The sequence below is a fragment of the Drosophila suzukii genome, chromosome 3 (assembly GCF_043229965.1).
Source record: "Drosophila suzukii chromosome 3, CBGP_Dsuzu_IsoJpt1.0, whole genome shotgun sequence".
NCBI classification, from domain to species: Eukaryota; Metazoa; Arthropoda; class Insecta; order Diptera; family Drosophilidae; genus Drosophila; species Drosophila suzukii.
Window position 1 is genome coordinate 87,348,396 of NC_092082.1, and position 20,749 is coordinate 87,369,144.

Genomic DNA, 20,749 nt, shown 5'->3' on the forward strand with positions numbered 1-20,749 from the left:
AATTTTTATGAACTTATATAGGCATTATCAACAGATAAGTATATTACCAAAAAAGTCGTCAATGGTCACCGATTGCGGGTAATCTTTTCGATGAACAGGTTGACAGCAGGTTGACAATTTGAAGACCTTATCGATCTTTAACAAAAAAGCATAGGGAACTAACAGTGTTTATATGGATTTTATTTATAGCCTCATTATAATTTCCTTAGAAACGTATTTGCATTTCATAATGGTACTCCAAAGTAGCAAATACCTTAATCAGTGATCAATACTTGGAACTAACTTATTTTTAATTGAGTGAATACTAATCGGCTTTTCTAATTGCTACCAATATCTGATCAGGGTTTTTTTCTGGTTGAGTTTCGGCGGAGAATGTATTGGAGGAAGCAATATGGGTTTGCTCAGTGGACTTCTTTTTAGGATTCAGCAGACTGTCAAAGCCTCCCAAAGGTGCTTCGATGATGAGGTAAAAGAAATATGACAACATAACAGTAAAGCCAAAATCTGACCAAAATTTAAGCATCTAAAAGAAAACAATGGAGATTCGTTAAAATGGAAATCAAAATATTACATAGAAAATTAAACATACCGCTGTGTAGTCTGAGAAATAGGTACTGGTTCTGGAATTCTTGCAATTTATCTCCACGATGAACATGTGCCAGATGTAGACGGAGTATGAGAGTCTTGAAAGAGGTTGCCATAACGGTGAGGAAAGAAAACTGTTGGCCAGACCACCATAACCCTGCATACAGGCAAACACTATCCAACAAAGGGAAATTGGCCAGGCTAATCGGGTGAGGGTGTAATATAGTGACTCCTCCAGAGTGGACAGAGCAGGAGCACTCCACTTAGCGGCCGGATAAAGAGCGAAAAGCGATGTTCCCAGAAGGGCTAGGCAAATGGCCCATCCTGACCACACTGCCAGCCAATTTAGCTGGAACTTCCTGCCCCTATTCAGATGCAAAAAGTAACCAAACAGGAATCCAATCAGCCAAGGAGCTGCGTGTCTATGGGTGGCCTGATAGAGCATGTGATTAGCCATATTGCTGCCAGTCGTATTTCTGCAATCGAAATATTGTTATTGAAGTGCTTTAAAGATACATTTCTGATACCTACTTGATCAAAAATGAGAAATTGTTGATCATCATAGTGGCGAAAAGACAACCCGAAAGCAGGATAATAAGTAAGACAATCCCAGCAGCTGCCTTCTTGCCCCATTTGTAGAGAGCGATAAGTAGAAGCGGGGAGATGATATACAGTTGCATGTCTACTGCCAAGTACCAAGAATGACCTAGGCACTAAAAATATATAGAAGTTAGCCACCTTCTAGATTAAATTCCTATTAAAACTTACAATATTTTCCGTGGCATAATTCTGGATAAAAAGCAGGGTCCAAAACCAATTGGTTTCGCAGGTATTTCTTCCACTGAAACCATCATAAAATAGTGGACCACCAGACACAAGTGGCATGATCGTCATATAGATAAGAATGGCCATGGCCAAAACGGGAAGGATCCGAATCAAGCGATGAAGGTACATCAAAGGAGCATTCAGTTTACCCTTGGTTCTATAGAACAACGAATTAAACATAAAAGCAAATCTATTCAAAAGCACTTACTTATCCATTGAGCGCAGAGCAATCATGGACACCAACAAGCCACCCAGGAAGAAAAAAGAATCCACGGAGAATACGCCATGTAGAATAATATTGGAATAAGGTTGTTCAGCCCACTGGAAAATTACAAGTTTTTAGGGTGCTTAAAAAATATAAGGGGTGGACTCACGGAATAAGCATGCACAAAGTTAATATTTGGCATGGTGACAAAGTAAAGGTTGACATGGGAAAAGACTACCCAAATGATGGACATGCAACGGATGCCGTGAAGACAACTGATCACATTTGGATTAGATTTAGACTCCACAATGCGAAAGAGAGCTCGGGAATTGGATCTAACTGAGAAGGCCTGTATAAGTCCTGAGGGTTCATCTGTGAATGGAGATCAACATAGTCCTTAATTCAAAATAAAGGCAACAGGAGGGTCTACTCACCTTGGTTTTTGTTTAGAAAATAATCGTAAAGGGTAAAGAAAGTCACCACCGAGACCATCAAAGATAAAACCACTCTGTCAAATACATCCATTTTTAGTACTCTGCAAACATACTGTACTCTATCAAACATAATATTGGACTTACACAGTGAATATGGTCAATCCATCCCATGGTTTGCTATCTATAGTCTGGCAAGAGGCTTCATTGATACTTAAGCTCGTAGAACTATTTGAACCAATCAATTGCTGAAGAAGTTTTCCCACAAATCCCTCCATTTGGGCAGCCGAGCAAGAGGCCGGAAAACACGTGGCTATGTTTACTGGCCTTGCGTTCAAGGCCGGAATGCCAAGTAATCCGCCAAAAGGTACAGAAATAAAGCAATACTTTCCTTGGACACTATGATCGCTGGTGATCTGTTGACTGATCTTAAGGCACTCATCAAAATTGCCCAAGTCGTAAAAATTACCATATAAAAGCCCCGATGGAATGGAACCCCATGCATCGATCACTAAGAATAAAAATAGTTTTTAATAACATAGTATATAAAAAAGTAAAACTTACTTTTAATAGCCCAATAATTGCCAGCTGCCAAGCTCTGCATTAATACTGCCATGTCCTCCAAACACAACAGTTGATTCTCTTTCGGCAATCCCGTATAGAAGTCCAAATCCAAATCCCTGATAGAAACATTTCGGAAGTGTTCTGCAAACTCTACTCCAAGTGGTCGCAGATGTTTAAGTCGCTGGTATTGCTTTAAAAGCTCAGTTTCCTCCAGTTCTGTGGCCCCGATGAGAACCAGTCCGCTGAGCAAAAAAATGGTAACAACTCTGGCCATGGTCGTTTGATTTCGACTGACTGGTTTTACCATCATTGTTTGGTTTTATTTCGCTAAGACCCTTGATTAAATTTTGGGATAAGAGTAAACGTGATAAGCTGGCGTTTCAGTTGGCCAGCCGATTAGAAATACGACAGGAGACATCTAGTCGGTTAATTCCCCATTTCAAGCTTGCCGACTTCCCCGATAGTGCGCATTCAGCTAGACTTCAGAGTACTCGAAACAATGTGTTTGATATTTATTATCAGACTGAGCTAATCACTATGTTGATTTACTATCAGGTAGTCTGATATTGAACGTCTGAGTAGTGGTTATTGAACCCACACGAACAAGTATGGAGAGTTATGTTTGCTAACTGCCTGGCATAATGTTTGAAACACAGGTCTGAATACTTTATTTCTTGAGATATCACCATTATTAATTATATTTACTAATCTAACATATTATTTTTGCACATCAGGAGCAGTTATTGGGTCTGATTCTTCTGGCCTTCTAGTTTCTAGATCATTCTGATAGGAAACTAACTTTGGTTGATCAGCAGCAGTAGAATTCCTTTGGGGTCGTAGAAGAATATCGAATCCACACAAAGGGGCTTCGATGATGAGGTACAAAAGGTAGGACATCAGAGCAGTAAATCCAAAGTCATACCAGAAATGTTTCATCTGAAAAAAGGTGAAGGGAAATAAATTAATTAAATTATTTAACTATTATTTAAAATATAACCTACCATAGAGTAGTTGGAGAAATATGTGTTTGTCCTGACACTTCTGCTGTTCATTTCTTGAACGAACATATGCCAGATATACATGGAGTAGGAGAGCCTTGAAAATGGCTGCCACAGCGGTGAGGAAAGGAAACTATTGGCCAGACCTCCATAGCCCTGCATGCAGGCGAAGATTATCCAACAAATGGCCAATGGCCAAGCCACTCGGGTGAGGGTGTAGTACAGAGATTCCTCCAGAGTGGACAGCGGCGAAGCACTCCATTTACCCGCTGGATAAAGGGCGAAGATCGAGGTGAAAAGCATCGCCAGGCTGAGGATCCAGCCCGTCCACACAACTGGTCGGCTCAACTGAAATTTTTTGCCACGATTCAGATGCAGGAAATACCCAAATAGAAATCCAATCAGCCAGGGTGCAGCGTGAACATGCGTGGCCAAGTAAAGCTTCTTATTGGGAACCCCGTCATCGTCACCGCCATTTCTGTGAAAAAAGGGATACGTAAGAACATTGCTTCATACAAGAAATTCAGGATACCTACTTAACAAGCATCGAGTATTTGTTGACCATTTGAGTGGCAAAAAGGCAACCCGATAGCAACACCACAAGCACAGCAATTCCAGAAGCCGCCTTTTTCCCCCATTTATAAAGAGCAATCAAAAGGATTGGTGAGATAATAAAAAGCTGCATGTCTACCGCCAAATACCAAGTGTGATCGAGGCACTAAAATACATTAAATAATTATTATTATTAAACAAATCTCCATTAAATGGAGGCCAAATGTTTCCGAACTAATTAAAAATGCATGCTCTGTAAAAGCTTTGTCAAGCACTTTCATTCAAACATTCTGATATCTCTATTTATCAGTTATTTCCGAGTAGTCACCATAACCTGTCTGATTAAGGATTAGATATAATGTATTACTCACAATGTGCAGCGCTGCATAATTCTGAATGAAGAGCATGGTCAAGAACCAACCTTTCTCACAACTCTCTTTCCCATGATAACCATTTTTTAGCATTGGTCCACCACTGACAACGGTCATCATTCTCATGTAGATAAGTATGGCCATCGCAACGACGGGCACAATGCGTATTATACGATGCAGATACATGAGAAGCGGGTTCAGTTTTCCACCAGATCTATTAAGAGTTTGGGTATTAGAAAGATCTTGGACACCCCTTAGTATACCTACTTCTCCATAGAACGTAAAGCAATCATGGATACCAATAAACCTCCAAGAACGAAAAATGAGTCTACTGTGAAGTATCCATGTAGCACAAAACTAGCAAAGGGTTCCACGGCCCACTGAAATATTTTTGCTTTTTATAACAAACTGTATATCTTTGCATCATTACTTATACATACCGAATATATATCAGCCTTGTTTAGGTTGGGTGAAGTAAGAGCATATATGAACTCATGAGAGAAGATAACCCAAAAAAGTGACATACAGCGGATGCCATGAAGGCACTCTATTATATTTGGGTTCGAGTTGTTCGGCACTATACGAAAAAGAGTGCGAGAATTTGCACGAGCGGAGAAAGCCTTTACCAGGGCTGGAATTTTATCTGAAATGAACTTCCTGGTTGATAACTATATAGTTTAAGAATGCATTTGGGGACTCACTTTGATCTTCGCACAGAAAGTAATCATATAATGTGAACAATGTGACAAGGACACCCATCACAGATAGGATCACACTAAATTCAGAAATTATAACAAACTCAAAACCCAAGTTCTAATAAATTATATAATATACTTACATGGTGGAAATAGTCAGTGCATCCCAAGGGTCACTTTCACTTGTTTGGCAGCTCGCTTCACTGATCTTCAAAGTTATGTTGATACTATTGACGTATGGAATTCTATTCAAAATTTCCTTCACAAAGGGTTCCATTTGAGTGGAAGAGCATGAAGCAGGAAAACAAGTTGCAATTCTTAAGTTGTTGGCGATGAGAAAACAGTACTTTCCACTTATTTTCCGACTACCGATCACTTGGTATATTGAGAGGCATTCATCAAAGTTCCCAAGGTCAAAGTTGTTCCCGGTCATTATTCCAGAGGGAATGGAACCCCACGAATCTATCACTGATATATAACAAATATAAGAACTTTGTTTTCTTTCTTGAGTTCTGAGTGACTCACTTTTTAATGCCCAATACTCGCTGGATGAGAGTGCACTCATTAGTGCCTCCATTTCCGCAAGACATAATGTGTCATCCACACTGGCTAACCTGGAGTCCGGTAATCCCAAGCTCTCCAGAGTTACATTTTGAAAGTACTCTATGAATTCCACTGCCAGGGGCCGCAGATGCCTTAGGTATCCATGCCCTTTCAGGACATCAGGATTTGTAGACTCTGAGGCACAAATAACGACCAGCCCATAGAGCAATAAATAACTAATAAATTTTACCATTATATTTCGCTTACGATTGAGAGCTTTTAGTCAATAGACCGTGATTTTATACGGCAAATCGAATCGAATCGAATTTGTTGATAAGCGCTATCTACAATTATAACAACCGATTAGCAAATACTTATTGTGGGGTAACAGTTTATATATTGGACAATAGACATCTCAGTCGGACATGAGCTCGCATCGTAAGCTGTTCTGTTTGAAATACTTTGAATTTAGATCATTATCGTTTTGACTTTGTGTGATTGAGTGAAAGTTAAGTACTTTTAAAATAAATTTGTTTTCTTAAGAAAAAGTGTTTAAATAAAATAATTTTCCTTGGAATATATATATTGATGTATTTATAATCAGTCCAATTTACAGATTAGTTAAGTAAATATCATTAACTATAATTAAATTCTAATCAGATCAGGCAGCTTATTTATTTTCGGATTCATTTTTATTGGTCTTGTGCTCCACAACTGAAGTCAGTATAGGTTTATTGGCAGCTGGAGGCTTACCATTTCCAGTGGGTCTCCAAAGGGCATCAAGTCCACCGATTTGCGCCTCAACAACGAGATACAAGGCGTGTGATATAACCAGGCTGATGCCAAAGTCTGGCCAAAAGTTGAGCATCTAATAAAAATTATATATGAATTGAAAAATAAGTAGAAATTTTCATAGTCAATATTCTGGGGCAGAGTGGCCTTGGTGGTGATGGTGATTAACCAATTGAAGGTCGTCCTTTAATTGTTCCGCACTAATTAGTCCAAGTTCGCACAGAAACAAAACAGCAACACCGTTGACCATGTTAAATCGTTTCTGTTTGATTGATCTGGCTAGTCATAAATGCTTTTATACGACAACACTCTTGGCGCAATCTTACGATAAGCATTATCAACGGGTATCCCAATGGGTGTTGCTTTAAGGGATTTCCAAATAGCATGAAATCCAAATGATGTGGTGGTTAACTTTTTCGAACCAAGAGAGTAAGTGTTGGATTTGCTTAAAGCTTCTAGATATTGATTCCGTATGGGGCACATTAAGTTGTATTAAGGACTCACACACCTTTACAAACAAGAAATCGTAATAACAGCTCCGTGCTTCAATGAAAATTTCCATCCTACTTATTAACCACACTTTCTCCACTCACTTTTTTTCTTCCCAGCTTGAGCCCGACGTAAAGCTATTAAATATTTTTTTCCCAATAATTTTCAAAGCATTAGCTCATCATCAATTTGCTGCTTTGTGAAATTGGCAGCAATCACGTTATGCTCACCCAGCCACGCCTCCAAAAAACCCACATACCTAAATATAAGCGGGAAAAGAGGAAAAATAGGGAAAAGCAAACACACATACTGGGTGGTTACATATACACACACACACCCACCTATACTTAAGCACATTTGCTTAATTTTCGAAATGAGTTCGCATGACTTACAACCACCCACCAACCCACATCTATCATCCAGTATCCTTTATGGCCGACTCTTCTTTCGCCTTTGACGCCGGGTTCTGAGTCATTCGTTTGCTTTCTCGTTGATTAAATACGGAAATTGTTTGACTTTAGTTAGGCGCATGCAATTAATTAAATTAGAGCACCCGAAAAACCATCAAACAAGCGGGACACTCGATGAAAAGAGTTCAAAGTAGGGATATCATAAGGACAAGTGACACAACATAGTATAAACAAGAAATGAAATATTTTAAGTTTAATATTACACTCACATCGAAATGTTAAAACCACTATAGAAACCAGTCACTATAACGATTTATATCCATTAATTTATGCCTTCCGCTGTGACTACGAACATTGGAGATCCCTGGGTTGGATTTCAAGGCGTTTATTGAAATTGAATAATCATTCTGTTGTGGGGGGCTGGACTTCATGCAAATTTCAATTTAGCCCGGGAACCCAGAACAATCCCAGCCAGCTCCTTGGGCTCCACGGGTTTACGACTTTATTTCATGACAGATTGTCATTTCGGGCGGCGAAAAGTGTAACACGCCAATCCCCGGCTGGCATAATGAGGGAATGGCGTTTTTCCATCATATTTTATTGGGCCAAGGAGCTGCGCTATTCATCATGTATCCGCGCATATGAAACCCATTTGGCCCAACTCATCGCCATCGCCATCGTCATCGCCATCCAATCCTGGCAGACGCGGCACGTGCCATAAAGCGGCGTGGCCAATAAAGTCGGTGCCGTTCGTTCGTTTTGGGCGATAATAAACATGCTAATGCCCATTAAGAGGCGAGTTTGAATTGAAAATCCCCAGAAATTAATGCCAGCGCCGACGTAACGTGGCTTTAGTTAATTGAACATGTCGACCGTGTAAATGCATAATTAAATTACTTCAACTTTAACTAAATCGCACACACGGTTGGCCAGAAAGGTGCGCTTAAATACTTCATTAGAAGCAATTCATTTGTTTAAACGGCTGGGAAAAGAGCGTGTGCCACATAATTGAATGCACTACATGCTGCACATCTGTCTACCGGTCCATGTAATTACGTTAATTGGCCTCAAATGCTATTAAATGTTTACAAAACAGAAAGGGCTTGCAATTATGTCGAGAGCACATACTAAAAATAGTTTAAATACTATGCGAAATTCGTGGAACAAAGTTTTACATTTGCAATAAGCTGAAAGCGAATGTATAGATTTTAAGTTCGGTAGACAATCATTATATTTAATTGTGGAAATATAATTGCATTGACAAATCTGATTTTGGTTATGAAAGTGTTTTGCAAATAATACGATTTGTCTGCTATGTCAAGTTTTTTAATAAATAATGTTATGTAAATTATTTGCCTCGCTCTAGGGGGTAAAAAAATAGAGAAGAATGCATGCTTAGTTAGTTCAAGAGTAAATAATATTCCAGAAATTTAAATAAAAATGGTTTAAATGTACCAAGTCTAACCATTGAACATAATATTACATGGTCATACAAATGTGTTAAGAAATATATGTATATCTTAAAAATGCTCATTATGTTTCATGTCTTGGGAAAGGTAATCTGTATATTTTACTGTGCACTATATTATATGTGTGTTAAATAAAAAAAAAGAAAAAAAAACTTTGTCAGAAGTGGGATTCGAACCCACGCCCTCAGAGAGGACCAGAACGCTCACACACCCTTCTGTGAAGGGTAAGACTGAATCTTGAGTCTGGCGCCTTAGACCGCTCGGCCATCCTGACACGTTGCGAGCGAGTGCGCAAAAACCCGTTGAAAAGCTTCGCCACTCTATTCCCAGTTGAAATCGGGGAGTTGTTCGATTCTCGGGGAGGGTTATTAACTTCTGCTGCTACAATGATGATGATTATGATGATGATGGAGCGTTGGGCTAAAAAGCAATACCGCAAACACACATTTTCACACCCAAAGTCGCATGTCTAGAAGCTATTTATAGACTGCCCCCACTTCTCTCTCACCATCTCACTCACTCTCTCTTTTGAAAAGCTCGCGTGTGTATGCTTTTTAGTGGGGAAGAGTGAAAAGTGGCTCTTTAATGGGCGCATTGCATACTTTCGGGCACAAATCGAGTTCATTGTTGGGTTCCAATGCAGCCCAAAGTCGATCAGGGAATCTATAACCTTCCATAATTACTTGCCATTTGGGCAGATGACTTTTCGTTACACATTAATCCCGTCCAAAATCTGAGGGCAGGCTCAAGGGCAGACAAAGAGCAACTTTGGCCGAGTCCATTCAATTTCAATTTATCAAATGCTTCAGCAATTTCTCTAATTGAATTTCGTTTCATTTGGCATAGCATAATTTATAAAATATAACATTTCAATGCCGAACCCCGACCCCCTCGCATTGATGCCATTCACTCAGACCGGCTCTCTAATCCATTGTAAGGAACCCAGGAACCCAGCAGCAGCCCAGCATCCCGACATCCAATCATTTTGAGCGCATTCCGCCTTCGCCTGCGATAAGTTTGCTTATAAATCACAACTGTCCGATGGCCGGGAGGTTGGAGGAGCATCCTGCAGGCTTTTAAATCGATGAGCACATCGCCGGATTGACAATAATATTTTAAAAATAATTTTATTATTTCATTCAGCCGGGCACTCATGCAGACACACAAGGGAAAGTTCTGGAGAGGAAGGAGATGGAGGAGGAGTAGGAGGTTAATAGGGGGAGTGGACTCCGGCAGGATGTCCATCAGTTTCGATAGAGCCCCCCGGTGCCCGGTCAAGCGTGAATGTAAACGCAGCTCGGACCCACTCAAGGGGCAATAATACAAATTTGAGCTCTCCGTACGCTCCCCTCTACCCCTCTTTAATTAAACGACAAAATGCGAAATCTAATTGTGTTTGTCTTTTCGGTAATATTCAAAAGAATTACAATAGTCTAGGCCCTGGGCCATCGCAGGTCGTACTGCCCGATAACGTACTTCAGCTTCCTGATGGCCAGCTCCACCTGCTCGTCATCCACCTGGTGGTAGAGAACCACCCTGGCAAATGCCCAATCCCGGGCACTGGCCTTCACCACAATTCCGGCTCCATTCTTATCCGTGACTCCAGCTTCCACTTCTCCGGACTCCACGATGCCCAGACGAGTGGAGAACTCACTGGCGGTCAGTTTGGGTTGAGTAATCTCCACCAGAAGAATGTTGGTCTGCACAGTCTCTAGATCCACGGTGACATTGGGGCTTTTCAGTTCGAAAATAACTGTGGAGAAAAAAGTGTTGTGTATAAACAATAAAGTTGGGAGTGTTTGGGACTTACCCTTGGCTAGCTTTTTGGTCCGCTCATGGTCTTTGCCTAGAAGTGGCACCACTTCTTCCAAGGCTACGAGTCCAGCTGCTGCCAGGATGCCCACCTGCCTCATACCGCCTCCCAAAGCTTTGCGAAGTCGATGTGCTCTAAACATGAAAAATAGATATCATATTTGTAGTATTTCTAAAATGACTCTATATTGAACCGAAAAATGGTTCCAATATATTTGCAGAAAAGGGAACTATATCACTGAATTTACCTATTGCTTAACCAGAATCACAATCAAATATGATATGTACTACACTATCAACACTTTGATATGTATTATTTTGCATGTTGAAAAATATGTTAGGAAATGGGATACTTCTTTATATACTTTAAAAATATTTATAATGATGTAAACTGAGTTAAAATAATATTGAAATCAAGACACGAAATACCCTTGAATTGATAATAATACTGAGGAAGGAATAAGAGATATTATTATTATTTTTTTAAATCAGCTACTAGTTAGTTGATAAAAAAAGTGTAAAATGGACTTGTACAAACAACCAATTTCCGCCATTATGCAAAGTGTACTGCCACTCCGGAACCGGAAAAGCAAATTTGAACCACTGACAAGCAGCGATTTAGATACTAATGCTATGGGCGGAATCAAACTTACTCCGAAATGAAAGCCTTGGAGCCCACCAACACGGATCCCACGGGGGCCGACAATCCCTTGCTGAGGCAGATGGAAACCGAGTCAAAATCGCGGCAGATGCGCTCCACACCCACGCCCAAGGCGGCGGCGGCGTTGAAGACCCGAGCTCCGTCCATGTGGAGGGCGATGCGAGCGGTACCGGTTCCCACGCCCGGCTGGCGGACCAGGGTGGTCAGCTCGTCCAGGAAGGCCAGCGGCACCACCTTGCCCCCGCAGATGTTGTGGGTCTGCTCCACCACCACCAGCGAAGTGATGGGCTCGTGGCAGTCGTCGTGTCGTATCCTGCGGCGCAGCTCCTGGAGGCTGAAGGTGCCATCCTGTTCGTTCTTCAGCGTGGCTAATTGGACCCCGGCCAAATGCGAGGCGCCACCTAAACGTGATTAATGAAGACTCAGCGGTGTCGGTGGTTCGAAGTGCGGTTGCTTGCTGTTCTCACCTTGCTCGTACAGGAAGATGTGAGATAAATCGCCGACCAGGGCCTCAGTTCCTCGACGATGGCAGTGAACCATAACTGGGGGGAATATCAAGGGAAACTTTAAGGACTTGACCTGGCATGAGAGCAGGATAATCAAGGATTTAACCACAATTCATCCTAGCCATTTGCACCTAAACTTATAAAGCCAGCACCATCTGCTACATGATATTTCCTAAATAATAAATACAAATGTATTTACTCTAGTCAACACATAAATGCTTCAAATGGATCTGCTGATAAAGCAAATCAAAATCTACATGTTTCTAGAGGTTTCCGGTGGGTTTGATAAGGTAAAATCATTAAAACATTTCCATAAGTCCCATAAAAGTTTAACATCTGGTCTACTTAATTGTTTTTTTATTATCTTTGAAGTGCACTTCAACTAGTTAAGATTATGGAATATCAATATCAATTGCCAAAGCATCACTTAAGGGTTTATTGCTTTTCTTTTGGTTACAATTTCATCAGATCATAACTTATGAATAATTATTTTAAATTAATTTAATTACAATAAAAATCTTGATGCAGAAGTCGTCCAATGAATTTCACCTTTTATAGCTGCATATTTAATGAAAAAAATTAGCACAATCGTAAGTCTGAGTGCAGTTTCTTTCCTGAATGAAATGCAAACTTCAAATTCCATTAGAAATATTAATTTGAGCGAATGCATAAATTACTCGAGATTGCGATGCCCGAGGCGGTGGCTCCTTGGGCTTTCGTCCTTTATCCTGCTGTTTCTCAGGTCCCTCGCTTCCCTATGGCACACGTCCACGTCTAATATTAAAGTCTATAAAAATTAATGTTATGTTTATGGCTGCCCTTAGCCTTTACGATAATGTACCTGATGCATGATATGAGCCCTGCTTTCTTGTTTCTTTCACCTTTTTTAGGTTTCGGCCCCACCTTGGCTTTTGTGTAATCTGAGACTGGCCTCGGTTTAAACTAATAAACATAAGCGTTTCCCCACTACGGAAATCCACTAACTGAGAGACCGAAAATGAGTCCTGGGTTTATTTACGAGCCCTAGCAGTTACCACTCACTTGCCAGTAGATTTCCCATGGTGCCGCTGGGCACAAAGAGGCCCGCCTCCTTGCCGAAAATGGCCGCTGTCCGCGCCTCCAGTTCATTGACGGTGGGATCCTCGCCATATACGTCATCCCCAACGACGGCAGAGGCCATCCTGGCCCGCATCTTCTCCGTGGGCTGGCTCACGGTGTCCGAGCGCAGGTCAACAATGGAGTGGGTGGACATTTCCTGCAAGTTGATTAGCTCGGATATATGTATATTTGCATAAGGTGGGCCATGTTGATTTTCCTTCTTTGTGGCCAGCAAATCCCCAATGGAAATCGCGCACTCATTTACATTGAGACACGTCAGTTGCACTGCCTTAATAATTGATATGGGCAATGGGCGATAGGCGTCTTGGGACCTTACACCACATAAACAATCACTCGGAGACACCAGACATTGGAATGCGGTCCGCCCAGCGATTGCATAATCGGCACATTATTTTTAACACTTGATTCCCCAGCTGAACTCTTATTTTCAATTTCATTTCAATAGAATTAATTCAATTTTCAAAAAAAAAAAATAATAATAATATAAGTAAACAACCATTCATCTCAGAACTCACTTGGTCACTTGATTGATAAAGCTCAACGACAACAAAAATCACGCAACGTGCTCGGTTCAGAGCCCACAGAAAACTGACCCCAACAGCTGCTGGGCAGCCGGCATTATAATTCTTTGTAGAGAGGCCTCCAGCAGTGCGAAATACCAGAGAGCGCTGATAATACTGTTCCCAATTGGGCAGCGATCGACGGAATTATCGGGAGAGCCAGAAGTACTCTCTTTAAGCACTGAGTTCTATTATGAAGACAATTCGATAACTTACTTTGCGGTTCTGTAAAGACCTTAAATAAATCCCCAAACACTTTTATTTCTTTGGTACTTTTTTATTAATTACATCTGAAATTTTCACTAAAATTTTACTAATTCTAACACAATTTTCTTGTTGTCTCTTCTTAGTTTTCACACTCTATTCACCTGTCTCTTGGCCAATTAATGCTCTCTATATCTCAACCACTCAAGGTACAATTGAAAAACGTTACAATAATAAAAACAAATGTAACTTAGCTATGTACTCAATAATAGTAATAATTAGTTGTTAACAGTAGTTTTTTTTCTCTTTCGTTTTGTTTCCCACATGATGAAGTACATGATTCTCGCTGGAACTGATTGGACTAACTAATAAGACGATCCTTGAATCGGATAAAGCTACGCCTGATATCGATCATAAAGTTAGGTCAACTTACAAACTAAACTTGCAACAACTTTTCTTGAGAATGGGCGGGGGAGTGGGGGGTTTAATTTGCATACGGGAAAAGTGTATGCACATAAAAGTCATAAAATGTATGAAAAAATTATAAATAAATATTTAGAAAATAGTTTCAATATTTTTTTAGTTTTCCTCTCAGTTTTAGTTCTTCTTGTTTATGTTTTATAGTCTTTTGAACAAGTTTCCTTCTGGCGCAGAGCTCTGCATTAGTTTTTACTTTCTCGTTCAGGTTGTTTGCACACTGTGTCTTTGTTTACTTTTGGCACCCACTGTAAGCGTACGATAGTGCTCTCGGTAAGATTAGGGTGTGCGATTGGGTGGGAGGTACTCAATTTTCATTGCCAATCAATGCTTTTCCAGCTGCCCGACAAACAATCTAGGTGAAAGTATAAACATTAGAGTGAATTCATTTCCGTCCTCGGCTCCTGGCCTCCTACTCCTTATTTTTTTGGTATGTGCAGACAGAGCGACAGGGATTCCTTCACTTAGGACGTTGATCTTTTTCAAAGACCGATTGCCACCAACATTAACGCTAATTATTTTGTTTTTTTTTTCAGTTTCAACACACAGGACACGCGACTAACAGCTAGGGGGTTTAAGCTAATGCTCTAGGATGATTTGTGGGTTCACTCCGGGGCGGGCTGTCTCCTCATCGCTACGAGGAGACGTCCGTCTCGGATCCGTCCACCTCGCCCGGTGGATTTCGCTTTATGCAGTCCCGTATGCTTTGCAGGATAATGCCGGTCCGCCGGTCCAGGGCCTCCAGGTGCGGCTGCCAGAGCACCGGACTCACAGGATCCTGGCTCAGGGACTCGCTCATCAGCTGTGACAGCGGCTTGGGCCCATTGTGGAACCTGCAGGAGAGTTTACAAGAATTTTCATTTAATTTTAGGTATTAACAGTCGTTTATAGTTATTGTTTTTAATGAGTCAAATGTATATTTTTATCAAGAATTTGCCCTCCCAAGTAATATTAATTAAAATGCCTCATGTATTAAATGTTTACATGGAGAAATTGATGCCTGTTTCAATGTTTGATTATTATAATTAATCATTCAAGGTAATTATGTAGTCATTCCCAAATATTTAATTAAAATGAAAGAAATTAATATCTGCTTTATTTCAACGCAGCCTTACTGATACTTTCATTAAAGGATACAAATAGAAATATATGCATTCAAATATATAAAACTCTGTTTAAATTCAAAACTATGCAAAATAACATTTATTAATAGACTTAAATTACACTGTTACTAGACTTCCTGTGTAACCCTTTAATACTATATTTAATTCCAATCAAATAAAGATGATTACGGGCTACTAATAAGAAATATCTGCAGATGCCAAGCTCAGTTGCAAATCTAAACTAAACTCATCTACGTTTACTTGTAGAAATAAATTCAACTGTTATTAAACACCGTCTTGAACCATTTAAGATCTTAAAGAGGTCCTACATTTTCCATTTTATTTAAGGCAATTCAAAGTCATTCTGATGGAATTATATGTATATATAAGGGCAATATACTCACTCTAGCAGCTTGACAAGCGTCGACTTGCGTATCAGGCAGCACTGCAGAACGGGCGCCAAAATGGAGAGCTCGTCGTGGAAGGGCCGCCCGAAGCCACGGCCGTGGTCCAAATGCAGGGGGAACGTCTCATTGCCGTAGACTCTGGAATGCAAACGAAAAGCCGGGCCAAATTAGAGTGAATTCGGCAATCAGCCAGGCCAAGACCTGCCATTCCCTTTCCCCTTGCTGGCGGGATTGGCGCGGCATAATTGCCTGGCAAAAGTGGATGGCTGGCCAGGGAAAGTCTGGAGTGTACTACACCCACTATATCGGGCAGGTGTTTGCCAGGGTGCCAGCGATGACATCGCCGTAAGCCCAACAAACGCTTTTGCATAACAAACAATTTAGCAGCAGCCCAGCCAAGTCACCTGGCACCTGGTCTTGGTCTCCACACCCGGCATCGATGATGTGGAGTGGCGGAGATGTTTTGCAACCTTTCGCAGGCGGTTTGGAAATATCTTTCCAGCTGCTGCATCTGCCTCATCGGCGGCTCTTGGGCTGCTTGGCATTCAGGTGCTGGCATATCCCTGGCAAATGCAGGCGCTTAGGCGCACACGGGGCGCATACGTAACGTGCCAAAGGCAGACCGAGTGGGATGCGGAGAATACGGCGGCAGGAAGCCAACAAAGCCATGTGTGCGGAAATAAACCGATCGCATTAGTTACCATGCCAAGGACCCAGATACACGGCATACACAGACATATGTATAGACACCCACCCCACCCACATCCGGCTTAAACCCACAGAGTGCCCACCCAATACTCACTTGAATGTCTCGTAATGATGGCGATCCATGTTGCCGGTGAGAAAATCAAAGACGGCCATGTCCATGAGGTCATACAGCCGCCTGCCGTCGTCGTAGGGCGGAATATCCCGGACCTAAGTGGGCGTGGCATGGGTAAAAAGGGAAAATCAAATGCAAAATTAAGCTGCAGCTCTCGGCCAGCGATGTCTTAATTAAGTCAGCTACAGGCCCCCCCCTCCCCCGCTACGACCACAATAAAAACATTTGCATTTCAATCGAGTTTAAATGCAAATTAAATAAAAGAAACCGCAGCTGGAGAGGGCGAGGGTGAGCGAAGCCTTGGAGGATACATACCAGGGCACAATAATTGGCATCTGTCTCCCATTGGGCCTTCTTCCTTTTGTGGTAGGAGCGTCGCCAGGGATGCCGCCACAGCTGTTGGGAAAAAGAGCAGAGGGGACCGGAAATCAATTCGCATTCTTGCAGGCTAAAAGCAAGCGGCTAACAGAATTGCCTGTCTTAGCGGCTGGCATTTGGCTGTATATTTACACTCAGGAATAAGGCTTAAATAAATGTATAATATTAAATAAACAGTCCCCCTTTGATAGGAAATGATGGAAAAAAAGATTATAGTTTAAAGTACATTTAAGAAAATGTCTACCAACTTGCCAGACAGTAAAAAAAGAATACAATAATCATTGTCCTAATATTTAATGACCCTAACAGATGACATTAATATTTCCATTAATAGTATTAGTTTTGTAAACAAGAACATGATAGATCATATAATTAAGTTAGATAAAAAAATGGTATTATATATTAAACCGGAAAAAAATATGTATTCTTCATTTGGATAGCCCTTTTATACATTTCATATACTTCTTACACTCTTAAAACTTCCTCTTAAATCCCATAAATTATTTAAACATCACCAAACATCACCACTTCCATCAAAATCCCTTTTTCTTGATTCCATCACCTCACTCTATTTTTTCCCCAGTGTAATAATATTAATTTTGCTTTATGGCTGCTCTCTCTTTCCGACTTTCTTGCGAATTCTTCCAACTGCAGGCCAAATTAATTTTGCTTAAATTAAATTATTTGCCCAGCGCTCTCCAAGGCGGGCAATAAAACTTTTGCGCGAACCCCGGCGCTTTCCACTTTTTTTTTTCGGACCAGGCCACCGCAACTTACCTTCCGTCCCTGGGTTGCGGGGTCAGGGGGTCAACAATAGCGACAACAACAAGAACAACGAGAACGGGATCAGAAACAGGAACAGGAACGGGAACGGCAAACGGGAGCGGTAGCGGTAGCGGCAACACAAAAAAAATATATATGAAATACTATATATATAAAAGAATTAAAAATAAGGGGGGACAGCGCACAAAAATGCATAATAAAAGCTCGGCGCGTTGGGCGTTTTGTGCTGAGTGGGCGTGGCGTCGTCGGAGGCGGAGTGTGTAATGACCGGAAGCAGGGGCGGTGGGTCCAAAGGGGGTTTTCCCGGCTGGTGGGGGGGGGTGGGGTTGGGATGTTAACCGTCCGAAGAATGCAGCAGGCGGTGCAAAGCAAAGCAAGGCAAACAGAAAGCGGAAAATGCAAACTGGGGGAAAAGCAACAAACTACTACTACGAGAAAAAAAAATGTGAAAGAAGCAAACATAAAGCAGAAAACTCAGGTAAGTTAGCGCTGCCATGGTGACAGAGGGGGCAACTCGGGGGTTCTCATAGCGCTCTTTAGCCCCACTGTTCACCTTAGCTTAGCCGAAAAAAATATGCATAAATCAAGCAAAATTAAATTTTATAAGAGCAGCGGGAAATGCAAAACGGGGCAAAAAAGATAGAATGTGAGGCAAGCAATTTGCAATTTTTGTTAGCTGCGCGTTAAATGGACTTGATAAATTCGCGGAACGCAATGAAGAAGCTTTAAGATGCAATGACTTTCATGAAAATGACCCCTTTAGTCAGCGATAATAACAAAATGCAGTATTCCCAGAATAATTTAAATAGCACAGTACAATTTTTAGGTAATAAATAACTAGTAATTAAAGAAATTATAATGATATTATGTCTTATATGCTTTTTATGTTAAGATCGAATGACCTTTAAAGTAAGCAACACGTGCACATTTAAAGTTTGAATTATGCTATGATCAAGAAACATTTCTTTAGATGCCTTAAAGTATGCAACATTATATTTTGTTAAGGAATTTAAATAAATAATTATACCCAAATAAAATATTCCAAGCTTGATAACCTATGTCAACGATTTAAATATATTAAACACCCATTTTAGTTGAAAATCCTCACTTAAGTCCCAGTACAAATTATAAAATTCCACTTTATCCCCGCTTAATCTAATCAATTGTTTAGTTATCATGATTACTCTCCCCTTTTCATTTCAGTCGTTGCAATTTAGTTGCCCATAGAAGCCCCTTAACTGAATTCCCAAAGCATTTAACAAGCGTGCAAATCAAATTTGCAACTTAATTAAAATTCTGTTCAGTTACAAAAAATTTGCTCGTTGTTTACAGCGCTGGGGAAAACAAAACTTAGTCAGGCCGGAAAAGGAAAAGGAAAGTAAGGAAAACCTGAACAGCAAAAACGGGGGGTTATCCCGGAAAAAGGGGGGAAAAAGGCAAGGGGTTGGGGCGGAAAAGGAGAAAGAAAAATGATCTCTTGTGCATAATTTACAGTTTTGCCTTACGCCAAATCTCAAGTATACACTTAACCATTTTCTACTTGTAAACTGTTTGGAGAGCGAGCCGCAAAAAAGAAAGGGGGCAAATAAAGAGAATTATTCCTTTGAGGCTTCGGGGCAGGGATACTAAAAAAAATATATATATTTCTATGTATAAAATAGACTAAAAATAAAATGCCTCTGAGGGATGAGTGGGCTGAACCCTTTTTATGGCCACACAGCTAGCCAACTGAGACAGTCCTAAAGTCCTGAAGTGGACAGGACTGGGCTTTAATTTTTCGTTAATTTGCATTTAAAAGCTGTTGCCGCTGTCCCTTTTTTACCCCCTGTTTTCGTGTTTTCATCATTTTTTCGCCCCCCCCTTCCCTCCAACCAGATCCTGTGTTTTTTCGGTTGATGGAGTGGACTCTAGAATTTATTAACGCCAACGACTGAGCCCCGGGTTTCCTGCATTTTATATTCCATTTTACGCTTTACCAGCCGCTGAAGAACTGATACAATATTTCTGCTCTTAATTCAACGGACAAGCGAATGAATGAAATGGCAATGGGAATGGGAATGAGATTGGAGTGGAGTGGAGGGTGAAAGGTAAACGAGCCCGTGGCACAAACAAAGGATAAAAGGCATACGAACAACAGAAATTATGCAAATTAAAAGTGAGTTCTTTTCGCTTTTTGGGCCAGGCTAGCCATCGCTAGAGCCATTTAAAATTCCCTCTAAGCCCTAAGTGAGTTGTTCGGGCCCCATGTATTTCCAAGAACTGACCATATCTCACCTGTTGCGAACCACACACACACACACCCACAGCTTACAATCTAAGGACTACAGACTAAAGAATACAGACTACCGACTACAGACTAAGTAAATAAAGTGATTTGTTATTTGGCCCGGCCAGGCGCACGAAATTGGTAATGAAAGCGGGCGGAGCATAAATTGTAATCTGGCGCAGTGTTGAAGCTGGCCGTGCATTAATCAAAAACCACTTAGCCAGGCCCACAGACAAGATACCCAAATACCCATACCCACACCCATTCCCAAACCCATGCGTGCTCTTAAATGCTGGATGTTGGATGAAGTGTCTGCAGGACCTGGGATGGAGATGCCTCTCGAATACATACCTTGCGATTGCCCGACTCAAAGTTGGGCAGAAAGGCGGCGAAGGAGCCCTCCAGCATGTCCGGGTTGCCGCAAATGGCATGCGAGGTGTCACAATAGTACGAGCACTTGCCATGGAAGCATAAATTCAGCGATGGCGAAACAAAGAACGTCTTCAATAAATTCTCCTCGGCCAGTTGATAAATTTCGGTCGTAATGTTCAGTGTTCGGCCGGCCACGGGCATGGCACGCCGGAATCCCAGGATCCTGAAAAGGGAGAGAGGTGCAGAAAAGCGGTTAACAAAATGCCAAAAAGAAATCGAGGGGAGAATTCATAGAAGAGGGAGCCGACTACATGATTTCCTGTTAAAGAGCTAAGAAAATAAAATGACCATT

General features: G+C 41.2%; 3 protein-coding genes and 1 non-coding gene across 4 annotated transcripts in view; all 4 read right to left on the reverse strand.

Annotated features, from left to right (window-relative positions):
• Positions 1-159: 159 nt before the first annotated feature.
• On the reverse strand, positions 160-6,045 carry LOC108011091 (uncharacterized). The gene is made up of 18 exons (XM_017076156.4): positions 5,752-6,045; positions 5,370-5,694; positions 5,233-5,306; positions 4,972-5,174; positions 4,799-4,911; positions 4,532-4,745; positions 4,145-4,326; positions 3,612-4,086; positions 3,334-3,546; positions 2,611-2,923; positions 2,194-2,557; positions 2,050-2,123; positions 1,785-1,987; positions 1,619-1,731; positions 1,354-1,567; positions 1,117-1,298; positions 590-1,061; positions 160-523 (listed from the first exon to the last, which is right to left on the reverse strand). Exons 1-18 carry the CDS (start codon positions 6,020-6,022, stop codon positions 305-307), a joined length of 4,224 nt encoding a protein of 1,407 aa, XP_016931645.4. The 5' UTR covers positions 6,023-6,045; the 3' UTR covers positions 160-304.
• A 3,039-nt stretch (positions 6,046-9,084) lies between these two features.
• On the reverse strand, positions 9,085-9,203 carry TRNAL-CAA (transfer RNA leucine (anticodon CAA)). The gene is made up of 2 exons: positions 9,166-9,203; positions 9,085-9,129 (listed from the first exon to the last, which is right to left on the reverse strand). It is a non-coding gene; the product is annotated as a tRNA-Leu (tRNA).
• A 1,116-nt stretch (positions 9,204-10,319) lies between these two features.
• Positions 10,320-13,684, reverse strand: LOC108011094 (uncharacterized). The gene is made up of 6 exons (XM_036818734.3): positions 13,543-13,684; positions 12,950-13,163; positions 11,870-11,944; positions 11,395-11,803; positions 10,740-10,876; positions 10,320-10,682 (listed from the first exon to the last, which is right to left on the reverse strand). The coding sequence occupies exons 2-6, from the start codon at positions 13,158-13,160 to the stop codon at positions 10,363-10,365; spliced, it is 1,152 nt and encodes a 383-aa protein (XP_036674629.3). The 5' UTR covers positions 13,161-13,163; positions 13,543-13,684; the 3' UTR covers positions 10,320-10,362.
• Positions 13,685-13,843: 159 nt separating this feature from the next.
• LOC108011092 (extracellular serine/threonine protein CG31145) overlaps positions 13,844-20,749 on the reverse strand; it is a 74,150-nt gene continuing 67,244 nt past the window's right edge. Inside the window, exons 12-16 of the mRNA XM_070995669.1 lie at positions 20,377-20,620; positions 16,914-16,994; positions 16,581-16,693; positions 15,776-15,916; positions 13,844-15,101 (exon numbers count right to left, since the gene is read on the reverse strand). Of these exons, the coding sequence (XP_070851770.1) occupies positions 14,903-15,101; positions 15,776-15,916; positions 16,581-16,693; positions 16,914-16,994; positions 20,377-20,620 (778 nt within the window). The 3' untranslated portion in view covers positions 13,844-14,902. The remainder of the gene's footprint in view (positions 15,102-15,775; positions 15,917-16,580; positions 16,694-16,913; positions 16,995-20,376; positions 20,621-20,749) is intronic.

Coding starts and splice junctions, on each gene's coding strand:
- LOC108011091 (XM_017076156.4), bottom strand. CDS start 6,022: ATGGTAAAATTTATTAGTTATTTATTGCTCTATGGGCTGGTCGTTATT. Junction 5,695..5,751: donor CGAGTATTGGGCATTAAAAA/GTGAGTCACTCA, acceptor GTTATATATCAG/TGATAGATTCGTGGGGTTCC. Junction 3,547..3,611: donor ATTTCTCCAACTACTCTATG/GTAGGTTATATT, acceptor ACCTTTTTTCAG/ATGAAACATTTCTGGTATGA.
- LOC108011094 (XM_036818734.3), bottom strand. CDS start 13,160: ATGTCCACCCACTCCATTGTTGACCTGCGCTCGGACACCGTGAGCCAG. Junction 11,945..12,949: donor CATGGGAAATCTACTGGCAA/GTGAGTGGTAAC, acceptor TATTCCCCCCAG/TTATGGTTCACTGCCATCGT. Junction 10,877..11,394: donor TCCAAGGCTTTCATTTCGGA/GTAAGTTTGATT, acceptor TTTCATGTTTAG/AGCACATCGACTTCGCAAAG.